The sequence below is a fragment of the Salvelinus namaycush genome, chromosome 6 (genome assembly GCF_016432855.1).
Source record: "Salvelinus namaycush isolate Seneca chromosome 6, SaNama_1.0, whole genome shotgun sequence".
Lineage (NCBI taxonomy): Eukaryota > Metazoa > Chordata > Actinopteri > Salmoniformes > Salmonidae > Salvelinus > Salvelinus namaycush.
This window is the reverse complement of record NC_052312.1, coordinates 20,966,045-20,981,749: the sequence shown is the minus strand read 5'-3', so window position 1 is coordinate 20,981,749 and position 15,705 is coordinate 20,966,045. Positions and strand designations below refer to the sequence as shown.

Below are 15,705 nucleotides of genomic sequence, written 5' to 3'. Positions count from 1 at the left end.
TTCAGCTTGTCTGTGATGTGTACACCCAGGAACTTAAAACGTTCCCCCTTCTCCACTGCTGTCCCTAATATGTGGATAGGGGGGTGCTCCCTCTGCTGTTTCCTGAAGTCAACGATCATCTCCTTTGTTTTGTTGACGTTGAGTGAGAGGTTGTTTTCATGACACCACACTCTGAGTGCCCTCACCTCTTCCCTGTAGGCTGTCTCGTCGTTGTTGGTGATCAAGCCCACTACTGTAGTGTCGTCGGCAAACTTGATGATTGAGTTGGAGGCGTGTATGGCCACGCAGTCGTGGGTGAACAGGGAGTACAGGAGAGGGCTGAGCACACACCCCGGTGGGGCCCCAGTGTTGAGGGTCAACGAAGTGGAGATGTTGTTTCCTACCTTCACCACCTGGGGGCGGTCCGTCAGAAAGTCCAGAACCAGGTTGCACAGGGAGGGGTTGAGACACAGGGCCTCCAGCTTGATAATGAGCTTGGAGGGTACTATGGTGTTGAATGCTGAGCTGTAGTCAATGAACAGCATTCTTACATAGGTATTATTTTTGTACAGATGGCATAGGGCAGTGTGCAGTGCAATGGCGATTGCGTCATCTGTGGACCTGTTGGAGCGGTTTTGCAAAATGAAGTGGGTCTGGGTGGCTGGTAAGGTGGCGGTGATATGATCCCTGACTAACCTCTCAAAGCACTTCATGATGACAGAAGTGGGTGCTACGGGTCGGTAGTCATTTAGTTCAGTTATCTTTGCCTTCTTGGGTACAGGAACAATGGTAGCCATCTTGAAGCATATGGGGACAACAGACTGGCGATGGAAGAACTAAGATATTTTCAGCTTCCAGGAATTGTGTACAGATCCTTGCGTCATGGGGCCGTGCATTATTATTATGAAAAATGAGGTGATGGCGGCGGATGAATTGCACGACAGTGGGCCTCAGGATCTCGTCATGGTACCTCTGTGCATTCAAATTGCCATTTGATAAAATGCAATTGTGTTTGTTGTCCGTAGCTTATGCCTGCCCATACCACAACTTCACCGCACCGCCACCATGGGGCACTCTGTTCACAATGTTGACAAGAGCAAACCTCTCGCCCACACAATGCCATACACGCTGTCTATGGTGTCAATTCCGATTCAAAAATCTAACTGACACGAGATGGTGCGCATGCAAGATGAAACATCATTGCATGAAATGCTGAGACTGAGATTTTTCACTTAGAAATGTACAGTTGAAGTCGGAAGTTTACATACACCTTAGCCAAATACATTTAAACTCAGTTTTTCACAATTCCTGACATTTAATCCTAGTAAAACTTCCCGGTTTTAGGTCTTAGGTCAGTTAGGATCACCACTTTATTTTAAGAATGTGAAACGTCAGAATAATAGTAGACAGAATGATTTATTTCAGCTTTTATTTCTTTCATCACATTCCCAGTGGGTCAGAAGTTTACATACACTCAATTAGTATTTGGTAGCATTGCCTTTAAATTGTGTAACTTGGGTCAAACGTTTCGGGTAGCCTTCCACAAGCTTCCCACAATAAGTTGGGTGAATTTTGTCCCATTCCTCCTGACAGAGCTGGTGTAACTGAGTCAGGTTTGTAGGTCTCCTTGCTCGCACACGCTTTTTCAGTTCTGCCCACTACTTTTCTATGGGATTGAGGTCAGGGCTTTGTGATGGCCACTCCAATACCTTGACTTTGTTGTCCTTAAGCCATTTTGCAACAACTTTGGAAGTGTGCTTGGGGTCATTGTCCAGTTGGAAGACCCATTTGCGACCAAGCTTTAACTTCCTGACTGATGTCTTGAGATGTTGCTTCAATATATCCACATCATTTTCCATCCTCATGATGCCATCTATTTTGTGAAGTGCACCAGTCCCTCCTGCAGCAAAGCACCCCCACAACATGATGCTGCCACCCCAGTGCTTCACGGTTGGGATTGTGTTCTTTGGCTCGCAAGCCCCCCTTTTTTCCTCCTAACATAACGATAATCATTATGGCCAAACAGTTCTATTTTTGTTTCATCAGACCAGAGGACATTTTCCAAAAAGTACGATCTTTGTCCCCATGTGCAGTTGCAAACCGTAGTCTGTCTTTTTTTATGGCAGTTTTGGAGCAGTGGCTTCTTCCTTGCTGAGCGGCCTTTCAGGTTATGTCGATATAGGACTTGTTTTACTGTGGATATAAATACTTTTGTACCTGTTTCCTCGGGCGTCTTCACAAGGTCCTTTGCTGTTGTTCTGGGATTGATTTGCACTTTTCGCACCAAGGTATGTTCATCTCTAGGAGACAGAACGCGTCTCCTTCCTGAGTGGTATGATGGCTGCATGGTCCCATGGTGTTTATACTTGCGTACTATTGTTTGTACAGATCAATGTGGTACCTTCAGGCGTTTGGAAGTTGCTTCCAAGGATGAACCAGACTTGTGGAGGTCTACAATTTTTTATGAGGTCTTGGGTGATTTCTTTTGATTTTCCCATGATGTTAAGCAAAGAGGCACTGCGTTTGAAGGTAGGCCTTGAAATGCATCCACAGGTACACCTCCAATTGACTCAAATTATGTCAACTAACCTATCAGCTTCTAAAGCCATGACATTTTCTGGAATTTTCCAAGCTGTTTAAAGGCACAGTCAACTTAGTGTATGTAAACCTCTGGCCCACTGGAATTGTGATACAGTGAATTATAAGTGAAATAATCTGTCTGTAAAACAATTGTTGGAAAAATTACTTGTCATGTACAAATTAGATGTCCTAAGCGACTTGCCAAAATTATAGTTTGTTAACAAGAAATTTGTGGAGTGGTTGTAAAACGAGTTTTAATGACTCCAACCTAAGTGTATGTAAACTTCTGACTTCAACTGTAGCAAAATTCCAAATGCCAACAAAGTAAAACATCTCATTGCATAGCAGTATCAAAGCAGGTCCCCCTCTCCCACCACACAGGGAACCCCACATTCTTCTAAATTCCCACCAACTTGAAATATCCCACAGACATCAATTCAATGTCTATTTCATGTTGGTTCAATGTAATTTAATTGAAATCACATGGAACAAATGTTGATTCACCCATTGTGTGCCCGGTGGGATGGTGACAGGGAAATGAAGAGAGCAAGCAGGTCAGTAAGGCAGACAACAGACTACAATGACGGATGGATATTTAACAGTATGACGTATATATGACACGTTACGTTATTGCATATGCTTAATGCAATAGGATGTGTCAACATAAATGACCAGGTTGGAACAGAAGGATATCATCGCATTTGAACATGCTCAAATGGGGTGAGCGCAGACTTCCTTCCTTATTTGTGGCGATATCATATCCCCAGTGCTTCCCCTCTCTTGCGTGCAAGAACATGATGCAATAATGGCAGAAGGAGTACAAGAGTGAGGAGAGAAGGAAGACTGAGACGTGGAGGCAAATGGACGGACGGGCAGTCAGATAGACGGACAGATAAAACATTTACAAAATAGCCAACAAATGCACTTCCTGTGGATTTGCTCTGAGAAGATCAATGGTAAAACGAAGATAACCTGTTATGGCTGCAAGCCCGATATCGGTACACCTATGACAACATCCCCCCACCCCCCCCACACTGATTAGCATCGCTAGCATAGCGTCACAATTAAATAGTAGCATCTAAATATCATTAAATCACAAGTCCAAGACACCAGATGAAAGATACAGATCTTGTGAATAAACCCATCATTTCTGTTTTTTAAAATGTTTTACAGGGAAGACACAATATGTAAATCTATTAGCTAACCACGTTAGCAAAATACACCATTTTTCTTTGTCCACCATTTTTTCTCTCCACCACTAGCTATCACCAATTCGGCCAAATAAAGATATTGATAGCCACTAACCAAGAAAAAAACCTCATCAGATGACAGTCTGATAACATATTTATTGTATAGGATAGGTTTTGTTCGAAAAATGTGCATATTTCAGGTAGAAATCATAGTTTACAATTGCACCCACCATCACAACTCGACTAGAATTACTACAGAGAGCAACGTGTTTTACCAATTTACTCATCATAAAACATTTCATAAAAATATACAGCTCACAGCAATGGAAAGACACAGATCTTGTGAATTCAGACACTATTTCAGATGTTCTAAGTGTTTTACAGCGAAAACACAATAAATCGTTATATTAGCATACCACATATGCAAACGTTACCCCAGCATGAATTCAAGCCAAAGAGAGCGTTATCATCGCCAAAATATATTAATTTTTTCACTAACCTTCTCAGAATTCTTCCGATGACACTCCTGTAACATCATATTACAACATACATATAGAGTTTGTTCGAAAATGTGCATATTTAGCCATAAAAAAACGTGGTTATACAATGAAAATAGTAGCAAACCAAGCCTGAAAATGTCGGTCGCCATCTTTCAGAGTGATCTAGTTTAATCAATAGCTAATCATATACTTGACTAAAAAATACAGGGTTGACAGGAATCGAAAGACAAATTAGTTCTTAATGCAATCGCTGAATTACATTTCTAAAATTATCCTTACTGTGCAATACAGGGTTCGCCAAGCGAAGCTATACCAAACAAAATGGCGGAATATGCGTTTAAAATTTTTCGACAGAACAACGATTTATCATATTAAATATTTCTTACTGTGAGGTGATCTTCCATCAGAATCTTGGGCAATGTATCCTTTCTTGGGTCTAATCTTCTTTTGGTCGAAAGATGTCCTCTGTCCGTCGAAATGCCCACTAACGTTCGACCGGGACCCCGAAACGTGCCCAAAGCTTCAAAGAGCATCACATAGAACTGCCTCAAAATCGCACTAAACGGATATAAATTGCTATAAAACGGTTTAAATTAACTACCTTATGATGTTTTTAACACCTCTAACGAGTAAAAACATGACCGGCGAAATATTACTGGCTAAACCCAAGCTTGGAAAGAGAGCAGGTCCAAAGTACATCGTGCGTCAGGCGCAGCAGGAAAAGAACGGTACTTCCGGTATTTCTTGTTTTATACAGGCCATGATTGCGCAATCGACTCCATTCAAAGCGTCACCACGTACTGACATCCAGGGGAAGACGTAAGCAGTGTTTGTATCCTCATAGCATTTACAGGGACCTTAAAACCGACCCCAGATCAGGGGCCAAGATTTCTGAAATCTGACTCCCTGTCAGGAAAAGTGCTGTAGAAGGAGCTGTGTTTCACTCAGAGACAAAATTCCAACGGCTATAGAAACTAGAGAGTGTTTTCTATCCAATAATAACAATAATATGCATATTGTACGAGCAAGAATTGAGTACGAGGCCGTTTGAAATGGGCACCCTTAATCAGAGCTACTCAATACTGCCCCTGCAGCCCAAAGAAGATAACTCCACAAGTGAACCAGCTCATAAAGGTCAGCGTTGTGAAGTGTAAAGCCAATATACATTTTTTATATTTGTTGATACAAACATTGTGTATAGTGTCCAGAATGAAACGTTTCGGAGGGGAGGTGTGTTTTATTTTCCCTTGTTTGTGACGATGTTATGTCCATGTGCGTGTATGGCTGTATGTGATGATGTGTTGAAGATAAGTACATGATCTTTGCATGCCTATCAATGCTGAATGGAAATACAGCCACAGGGACCTAGCTGTAAACAAGTCCCTCTGGCCTTTGTCCAGTGCTTATTTGGAACCAGATCTTGCCGGAACAGGATCCGGAACCTCTAAATTTGGGACTGTTTCATTCCGGAACCTATTTGCCAGGATCCTTAACTCTCATGGCATGAAAAATCATTTCCACCAGGGGTGCAACTTTCATGGGGGACAAGTGACAGTTTTATCATTGGAATGTGATATAAAACAAGGCAACGGTGTGCTTTAGGACCATGCGGATGCCCCCGAGCGGCCGGGTAGGCTGTTTGGAGTGTTTATCCGACTGGATTTAAAACCACGTGGACACCACAGAGTGGGCTGCCAGGCTGTGTGAAGGCAAAGCTTCTGGAAGGCTGGCTGGACCAGCACAGGAGAGTTGGGTATAGTTCAGTGTACTCGTTGCGCTCTTTCACCGAGTTGTAAAAGGAACAGAAACTGGCTACTCTTTAGTTGACTGATATGCCTTACGCTGGCAAGGTAACTGCTTATTAACTCAACAGAAAAAACTAAACTAGTGTTTATTCGCAGTGCTGAGCTAGTATTGTAACTGACAATTAACGTTAGTTAATGTTTCATCCCCTCTCGACTGAGGTGAATGAATAAGCTACACTTCCTACGTTTTGCATAGTACTATAGTTTAATGCCTACCTTTTTAGGAGGACGATTTGCAGGCAGAGACAAATTAATGGGTGATCCATACTTATTGAAAATGAAAAGGCACAATGCTCGCTCACCATAGTAGACTAACCTATGTGCCTGTTGTGCCTTTTCAATCATGATTAAATTTGTTGATTGCACTTCTACTCACGTTGGTTGAGTGCCCTCCACTTCTTTTCATTATCAATATTTATTTGCAGACACTGTAGTAAACTACAGTCTCATCGTATTTAAGTTAATTTCATATTCAAGTTAACTGACACGTGATTCTCCACCCATGCAGGCAGCCTACTATTTCAACGAGACTACACATACTAGGCGTACTTGAACTCTCATGCCCAACTAGGAGAGGTAGGCTACTGAAGGTGAAGCACCGGATTCTGAATGTATGAATAATGCAAAAAATGTGTTTTTAGGCTAACTCGTACAGTAGGTAGGCTAACGTATACAAAGCAGAAAGAGGACCGTTTCAAAATAATCTGTGGGACAACAAAAATATTTTAATCACCAAAGTAGTTGTCTGACCGCCCGCTCCCGCCTGCAGCATGAAAGATCGGGACCTGCAGGCATGCCACGGAAATGCAGCCCTCTAGTGTAGTCAGTACACAACACTATGCTCATCATGTCTTAAAGGGATCAGATTGTGACAGGGGTCCCAGTAGTGTAAGACAGCCAGGGAAGACCAGTCTACGGAGCTCAAGGGAATTTTGCAGTATATTCAGTGAATGATGCAAAGTTCCATCTTGAATTGATGGGTAGACCTACAGTAGCTACAGGACAGCAGATTACGTTTAAAGCTACCGTCTGGGATCTGGGAATAATGGTCATTTCAATTATTGAACCATTCATTAAATTTTGGGATAATATAATGTATAAATGTACACCAAGGTAATTCTTTGTCATGCCTCATTTTAGGAGGATCAGATGGTGACAGGGGTCTCAGCAGCCAGGAAGCTAGGGGAGACCAGTCTGTGACAGAGGTGAGGAGATACAACACTTTCTTCTCTCTGTCCAGTAAACACTGGACAAGCCAGATGCTATTTTAAGGCAGTCTGACAAACACCCAAAGTTGATTTCCAAACTGTATCAAGGGTTGATAGAGGCTTTTCCCGATGACACAACACAAAAATGCAAGGAAGACCTGGGAGACGCTTCTGGTAATGATGAGAGAATACAGATCTGTTAGAATGCCCGGTCATGTTCATATAATCTCACACATAAATTACTGCAGTTTAAGACCATCCATAGAACGTACTATATGCCAGTGAAACTGACTGTCATGCACTCAGAAATTGTATTATTCTGCTGGAGGTGTAAAACATAAAAGGAGACATATTTGCATATGTTATGGTCTTGTGAAGGCTGGCTGAAATCTGGCAAATAGTATGTTCTTTAATCTCAGCAAGTCTACAGATTCTCCCTGTTTTTGTTTGCTTGGAAATGTTAATACTGGAGATACTGTGTAGCCAAGCATTTATAGCGGCTAATAAATGCATTGCCATTAATTGGAAGGTTGGTTATCCTTCCACAATGTATGGAACAAATGTCAAGTTATGTACAGTATCACTAGATTTGTTTTAAGATTAAGGGTATACTGTGCAACTTTCATAAGGTTTGGATGCCTTATATGGAATACTGTACGACAAAAGGAGTCCCTATTGAAAACATGTCCACGTCAGAGGAGATTTAGGCAATCCCTAGCTGCTGGGCTGCTCAGTCCTGGCCTTGGGGGTCTGCTCTACTGTTGTCACTCGGCCCTTGGCCTAACACACCTCTGAAAACAATAATGAATGTTTCACTAAGATCCTAAAGCTGATTGGGGTGTGTTGGGTTGGGGCGCTGCAGGGTGGTGGACCCTTAGGGGCAGGATGGGGTGACCCAGCTATTGTGTACAAGTGAAAAGAGCTCTACAGTACTATTAGGCCTATGATATGAATTATATGGAGGGTACACTGTTTCTGTGTCTTAATGTGTAGGTGTATGTGTGTTTTCATTCTGCTTTTGTTTTCCAAACCTTTCCCTTGAGATATAAAAAAAAAAGATGAGAAGGAAGTTGTGTTGGGGAGAGAACTGAGTTATTGACTAGACTGGTGGTGTTGTGCGTGTAAGCGGCTCGGGTTGGCTGGGCGGTCTGGCTGAAATTTGTTATAGAGGATGTCTTAAAGACAATCAAAAGTTGTCTTTGTACTTTATTTGTAAGAGTTGTTCATTTGTTAGGCTATTGGTTAAAGGTGCAACACAATACTGATTATTGAATTATCATGGATCTAGTTCAGTCAATCACTTACCTAGCTTGATGACTGTGGGAATTTTTGCTTACTTTTTGTTCTACATAGAGATGGCTAGAAGGGCCATAGATTGTGTAGAAATGCAGGAAATGTGCTTTAGATGCCCCCAAAAATGGGAGGGCCCCCAGACTCCTGCCAAGTTATGTCCCCCTCTGAAAATAGCACTGCTGGGTGATTTAAAAAGTCATAGTCAATTGATCAATAATATAATAATACTCTGAGCAAAAAACGTTTTATTTTATTTACAATATGTTGAGTCTATGAGAATAGAAAGGTTCAGAACTTTTGTAAAACATCACAGCACAGTTTAAAAAATATATGGCAAATAGAAATTGAAAAACTGGATGGTGTTCACAGATAGATGAGAAGGGTTGAGTGGAGCTGAAGGATGGGACTAAAAACAAACAGAAGATAACTACCGAAAAATATACTGTGTCCGTAAAATGTATATAGTATGTATAGGCTGGAAGTAGAAGCCTAAGTGTTGTTGTCCATTAGTTTACTCCAGGTAGGGGAGGGATGGTAGAGTTAGAGAAAAATAATAAAGGAAAATATATAAAAGTTTGGACAGTTACTGGTACTGTATATATTTACCCCAAAAATATATGGGGGATTGGAAATGATGCGGACAATTACATTGATGGAAGCCACAATCTATCTGCAATATTAAAGCTGATCTTCCCCCTAAAAAAAGGTATATATATTTTTTGCATTATTATGTCCCCCCCACTTATAAAACAAAAGTTGCAGCCCTGATTTCCACTGTTTGCAATGTAAAAATTTGGCTAATTCAAGTTGACTCCTTCCGGCTGAGAGCTGGGGCACTCTGCTGAGAGTCAGAATTGGCCGACGTCACGTGGCCCGAGTCTGGGCCGCCTTCGGCAGTATTACTTATGGCTAGGATGCGGGGATTGAGCTCGGGCCGATTCCGGTGTGAGGTATCTGGCCCAAATGTATTACTTGGGGCTTGGCCCGATTCCCGTGTGAGTTATCTGGCCCAAATGTATTACTTGGGCCTCGGGATGATTGGGGCTACTCTCTGGCAGATGATTACACGGGCTGCTTTATATAATTAACATTTCATAATTTATTTTTCTATATTTTGTCATTGTTTCTGTGAGAAAAAAAATAGAATTAACATTTAAATAAAATTCTTTAAGAGTCCTGTGTAGTATTTTGATACTTTGTGCAGGGCAATTGATAAGCATTACAGATGCTGGGTCGAGACCCGTGCCGGCCGTGCCCGGGAGACCCATGAGGCGACACACATTTGGCCCAGCGTCGTCCGAGTTAGGGGAGGGTTTGGCCGGCCGGCCGGGATGTCTTTGTCCCATCGCGCTGTAGCGACTCCTATGGCGGGCCAGGCGCATGCACGCTGACACGGTCACCAGGTGTATGGTGTTTCCTCCTACACAAGATGTTTTGTATGTAGAAAATGTATAATGGTAATATTTAAAATGACTAAATCGGGTAATTTTGTATACATTTATTTAAATTTGCATCGGGCTGCTTCTGGGGGGATTCTGGTAAGATGACGGCAAAGTCGGCTGAATTCCGGTAGACTGAAACGGCCCAAGTACATCGGGCCGTTTCCGTCTACCGGAATTCAGCCGACTTTGCCGTCATCTTACCAGAATCTGGATTCTGGGCAGTCATTAATTTTGATTCCGGGCAGAGTCTGACACCTGATTCCTGGGCTGATACAATCAATTGGGCCGATACCTCATTGCTAGCTGGGCAATCACCAGGCATGCCTACAGTCGGGATTGCACGGCAAATCTGTCAGTCATGCAGCCAAAACAGTTTACAGTTGGGAATGCGCGGAAAATCTGTCAGTCATGCAGCCGAAACAGGCCTTTACTGATATTTCAGATACAATCGCGGCAAAAATACAGGTTGGAAAGCAAATGGATTCTGTTGAAAAGAGAAGACTATTCTGTCTGTAGGCTACCAAGTTTTCAACTTCCAAATAGACCTATTGAGCAAACAGCATTGTTTACCAAGTAAAACAAGAGATACATTTTACCACGAGCACATCGCCAGTGAGTGAGTGAAACTGGAAAGCTTTTTTAGGACTGTAATTTCCTCCTGGTATTGTACAATATGTGTCTCCACACACCTAGGTCTAGGCTATTGATGTATTGAAGACAAGTTTGTTTTTATTGATCTCAGATTCTTAGTTTGTTAGTGTCAAAGTAGCCTGTCATTTTGATTTAAAATTATGTAGAATTGCATGAAATGCGTTTATAAAGGCCACATTTTTCACAAACCCTAGGCTACAAAATGTTTTCCCCATTTGTACAACTTCTGCAAATGCATTTACTGATCTATGCCAGAACACAAAAGCAGAGCTTCTGTTTGCTCTTTGTGGTCTAGGCTGGGTAACCATAAAGCACTTTGTGACAACTGTATGTTGATGAAAAAGTGTTTTATGGATACATTTGATTGATACTCTCTTTGGGAATTGTGTAATATCCATTGTTGTCCTCTCATTCTGTGTCTCTCTCTCTTCTATTCATAGATCTATATTTCATACCATGTGTTCTAATTCTTATTTCTCTGGTCATTCTATTCAACAGTAGTGAGGACTGCTAATCCCGAAGATCTACAAACCACAGATTCTTCAACTCCCTCCCAAAATGGCGTCAGACCTCTCCATCTCCGCTGGCCCCCCAAGCTCCCCTCCACCTCTCCTCTCACCTCCTCTCCTTTCTCACCTATCAAACCAGATCGGCATCTCCATCCTGGTCCTAGCATTCGTCTTCGGTTTCCCCGGTAACCTGTTTGTTGTGTGGTCGGTGCTGTGCCGTGTGAGGCATCGTTCAGTTACCTGCCTGCTCGTCTTAAACCTCGCCGTGGCCGACGCGTTGGTGTTGCTAAGCTCCCCGCTTTTCCTGCGCTTCCTGGCAGGCGGGCGAGGCTGGGAGTTTGGGGCGGTGGCCTGTAAATTGGTACACTACCTGTGCTGTGTCAACATGAACGTGTCCATCTACCTGATCAGCCTGATGAGCTTGGATCGCTGGCTGGCCGTCGCAAGGCCCTTCCTGGCCCAGAGGATGAGGACAAAGAAAACTCTGATGGCCGTTCTACTGGGGATCTGGGTGCTGGCTTTCGTCTTTGCACTGCCCATGGCCTTCTATCGCAGGTGGGGCTGTTTGTATGGGTTGTGTGTATGGGTTGTGTGTATGGGTTGTGTGTATGGGTTGTGTGTGTGCGAGAGGCATGAGAGAGAGGAAATATTAAAATACACTTACACGAACAAAAAGGCTTATCATTCTTCAATACTGATCTGAAGATTTTTGTTTGCATTACAGGCTGTTTATTTCTGTAGTTCCCGAGCTCTTAAACACTTCTCTAATAACCTGCGAAGTATGGCTGCAATAAAGACAACCTAGAACACTCCCATTGTCTCAATCAAACAAACTCTCTCTCTCTCTTTTGTCCTTATGCATTCCTCAAGTCACACACTGTGGTCCTGGGGAACATCCATGAGACCCATCATGTCTCCTTCATGTTATAAAATGTCTCTCTCTCTCTCTCTCTCTCTCTCTCTCTCTCTCTCTCTCTTCTCTCTTCTCTCTTCTCTCTCCTCTCTCCTCTCTCCTCTCTCCTCTCTCCTCTCTCCTCTCTCCTCTCTCTCGCTCTCTCTATCTATCTATACCTAGTAACCTGAAGCTGCACTTGAACAGTTCTGTGACCGTCTGCATGTCGTACCACTGGAAAAGTGTGGGTCACCAGGTGTTCCAGTACCTGTTTGAGACCGTCCTGGGCTTCTTCCTCCCCTTCACTTTCATCACCGTCTGCTACACCTCTGTCATCTGTGGACTACGCAGGGCCATGTTCCAGCACAAGGGACGGGGAAACCGTCTCATCCTCCTCATCATCGGCACCTTCGCTCTCTTCTGGCTGCCCTACCACGTGGTCAACATCTTACAGGTATGAGAGTTTGCCAATGTATTTCAAGTTACTGCACATTATGAAGCAGTTCATTTGTTGTGTGTCATACAGGTATAATAACAGGTATAAGCCCTATCTGTCTCTCTTGTATCTGCCTCTCTCTCTCTCTCTCTCTCTCCCTCTCAGGTGATTGGTCTACTTGGTGGTAACGACACTCTGTTTAAAGCAGCCGCGGTGGCCCGTCCCAACGTCACAGCACTCGCTTTCCTGAGCAGCAGCGTGAACCCTGTACTGTACGTATTCGCTGGCAGCTCCCACATCCGCCAGGCCGGTCTCAGCTTCATGGCCAAGCTCTTCGAGGGCACCAACATTGAGGGAGGGACCTCTGCCTCCTTTACCCGCAGCACAAAGTCCAGCCGGAGTAGTTCTTCAGCCCCACTCAAGCTGGGGCGGTCGGGGAAGGGGAAGGAGGGGGATGGGAATAGTGTGACGGAGCTGCAGGAAGTCGAGGTCAAGGTTAAGTCCAAGCCGGAGCTCAAGACTTTGACATCCAATGATCCGTTGGAGTAGTGTTACTTTTTGTGGCCTACTGTACTAGTCATAGGTTAACCGTATTTAATGTATTTCACAGATCTTTGATACAATTTGTGCTTTATAGCTCGCGTTTGTGGTTGCCTCCATGCAATTTCTGGATAAAAATATTATAAAATACACTTAATGTTTTAACCTGTTGACAAATCGAGTCAGTATAGCGATTTCTTCAAGGAAGAAGGGAAGGAATTGTTCGAGACACTTACACGCAAGGTAGAGGGGAGAGTGTGGTAATTTGAGCCAAAGGGGTAAGTTGAGCCACCCTTGTTTCTCGGAAACCATACACAAAATTAATAATTTGACCCAATATTTTATGGTGTACGTGAAGGAAGAAACCACATGGGAAAAGCAAGTTAGGTCCAAAAAATGGATTTTCACCAAGTCAAATGAATTTATCGTGTTAGAGTTTATATGATGCTTGTATCTAAACCAAAGTAGATCATTTTCAGATTGTTCTATACATCAGTTTTGGTCTCGATAAGCTTCAACATGAGGTCCTAAACCTAGCATGAAAGTGCATCCTTGTAGTTGTGTGGGCTAATATAGTCAATGTTTGTTTTGGGGTAAGTTGAGCCAATGGCTAGTTGAGCAAATTGAAGTGTTTTCTTCTCATGCGTAATGCAAGGCATTATCACTGGGATATGAGGTAACAACAGGGCCTTGCCTATGTTAAACGTGTTTTAAAAAAGTACAGAAGTGTTTGTTAGGCATTTAGCCTGTGTTAAAATATGCTTAAATTATTTAAAGAGAAAAAAGTGATTGTAATTCTGTTGATACGTGTTTGGGAAATAAAGATAGACTTGGTTTTAAAAAGGTAGTGGTAATATTTTATTCAGTACAGAATTTTTTTGGCAGCTTTACTTACCACTTTCCTGCGGCTCAACTTACACCATAGATACCCAGTTTATTTTTAATTTTTTATACAAGCTATGTTTTCCAAAACTGTAATATTTACATGGATTATGATTATTTCCAAGGATATACAACATCCTGAAGAATATAGTGATAACTTTGCTAGAAAGAATACTATATTTACCTTGACGGGGTGAAACTGAATGTAAACAATGGCTCAACTTATCCCAATGACTTGAGCTGTGTTTGGAAACTCGAATTTGCACGATGATCTCATTATTATAATCATAGTTAATTATTACAAAATATCTGAGCAGGCGAAGCCGTGTGGAACAGTTGCCAGCTATTGATGCACCATTATTCAAATGCTTTCAACACACAGATTCTAAAACATCACATACAGTGACTAACTTCAACAAACATAGCATACTGTAACAAGCAATAACAGAATGCATTAGATAACTTTGTACTTTAGGTGTCAATAGTAAGGGAGAGTGGGGTAAGTTGAGCAAGTCTTTACATTCAGCATCACTACATCAAGGGAAATACTATATTATTCCTAACAAAGATATCTACATATATTTCAGGATGTTTTGTATCCTTGGAAATAATCAGAATTCATGTAAACATAACATTTTTGAAAACATAGCCTTTCCAAAAAAAAAAAGGTTGTCTCTTGGCACAACTTACACTGGGTACGGGGTAAGTTGAGCATTGGGACAGGGTAAGTTGAGATGCCTTGGGGATAGTGGGTGATGGTGCTGGTAGGTCAAAGTTTAGAGAAGTATGCAAATCCAATTTTATTGGTCACATACACATGGTTAGCAGATGTTAATGCGAGTGTAGCGAAATACTTGTGCTTCTAGTTCCAACAGTGCAGTAATATCTAACAAGTAATCTAACAATTCCCCAACAACTACCTAATACACACAAATCTAAAGGGGTGAATGAGAATATCTACATATAAATATATAGATGAGCGATGGCCGAGCGGCATAGGCAAGGGGCAGTAGGTGGTATAAAATACAGTATATACATGTGATATGAGTAATGTAAGATATGTAGACATTATTAAAGTGGTATTATTTAGAGTGGCATTGTTTAAAGTGACTAGCGATCCATTTATTAAAGTGTCCAGTGATTGGGTCTCAATGTAGGCAGCAGCCTCTCTGAGTTAGTGATTGCTGTTTAGCAGTCTGATGGCCTTGAGATAGAAGCTGTTTCTCAATCTCTCGGTCCCAGCTTTGATGCACCTGTACTGACCTAGCCTTCTGGATGATAGCTGTGTGAACAGGCAGTGGCTCGAGTGGTTGTTGTCCTTGATGATCTTTTTGGCCTTCCTGTGATATTGGGTGCTGTAGGTGTCATGGAGGGCAGGTAGTTTGCCCCCGGTGATGCGTTGTGTACCACCCTCTGGAGAGCCTTGCGGTTGAGGGCGGTGCAGTTGCCGTACCAGGCTGTGATACAGCCTGACACGATGCTCTTGATTGTGCATCTGTAAAAGTTTGTCAGGGTTTTGGGTGATAAGCCAAATTTCTTCAGCCTCCTGAGGTTGAAGAGGCGCTGTTGCGCCTTCTTCACCACACTGTCTGTGTGGGTGGACCATTTCAGCTTGTCTGTGATGTGTACACCCAGGAACTTAAAACGTTCCCCCTTCTCCACTGCTGTCCCTAATATGTGGATAGGGGGGTGCTCCCTCTGCTGTTTCCTGAAGTCAACGATCATCTCCTTTGTTTTGTTGACGTTGAGTGAGAGGTTGTTTTCATGACACCACACTCTGAGTGCCCTCACCTCTTCC

General features: G+C 42.6%; 1 protein-coding gene across 3 annotated transcripts; it reads left to right on the top strand.

The window, feature by feature from the left end:
* The first annotated feature begins 3,287 nt into the window (after positions 1-3,287).
* On the top strand, positions 3,288-13,872 carry LOC120049761 (leukotriene B4 receptor 1-like). 3 transcript variants are annotated; one of them, XM_038996152.1, is made up of 5 exons: positions 3,288-3,526; positions 5,354-5,383; positions 11,147-11,712; positions 12,233-12,503; positions 12,651-13,872. In XM_038996152.1, exons 3-5 carry the CDS (start codon positions 11,207-11,209, stop codon positions 13,032-13,034), a joined length of 1,161 nt encoding a protein of 386 aa, XP_038852080.1. In that variant the 5' UTR covers positions 3,288-3,526; positions 5,354-5,383; positions 11,147-11,206; the 3' UTR covers positions 13,035-13,872. The 3 variants fall into 3 exon arrangements, with proteins under 3 accessions (XP_038852080.1, XP_038852078.1, XP_038852081.1); XM_038996150.1 differs by lacking the exon at positions 3,288-3,526 and adding an exon at positions 7,195-7,259 and having other exon boundaries at positions 5,350-5,383; XM_038996153.1 differs by lacking the exon at positions 3,288-3,526 and having other exon boundaries at positions 5,357-5,383; positions 11,150-11,712.
* Positions 13,873-15,705: the final 1,833 nt, after the last annotated feature.

Coding starts and splice junctions, on each gene's coding strand:
- LOC120049761 (XM_038996152.1), top strand. CDS start 11,207: ATGGCGTCAGACCTCTCCATCTCCGCTGGCCCCCCAAGCTCCCCTCCA. Junction 11,713..12,232: donor CCCATGGCCTTCTATCGCAG/GTGGGGCTGTTT, acceptor ATCTATACCTAG/TAACCTGAAGCTGCACTTGA. Junction 12,504..12,650: donor ACGTGGTCAACATCTTACAG/GTATGAGAGTTT, acceptor TCTCCCTCTCAG/GTGATTGGTCTACTTGGTGG.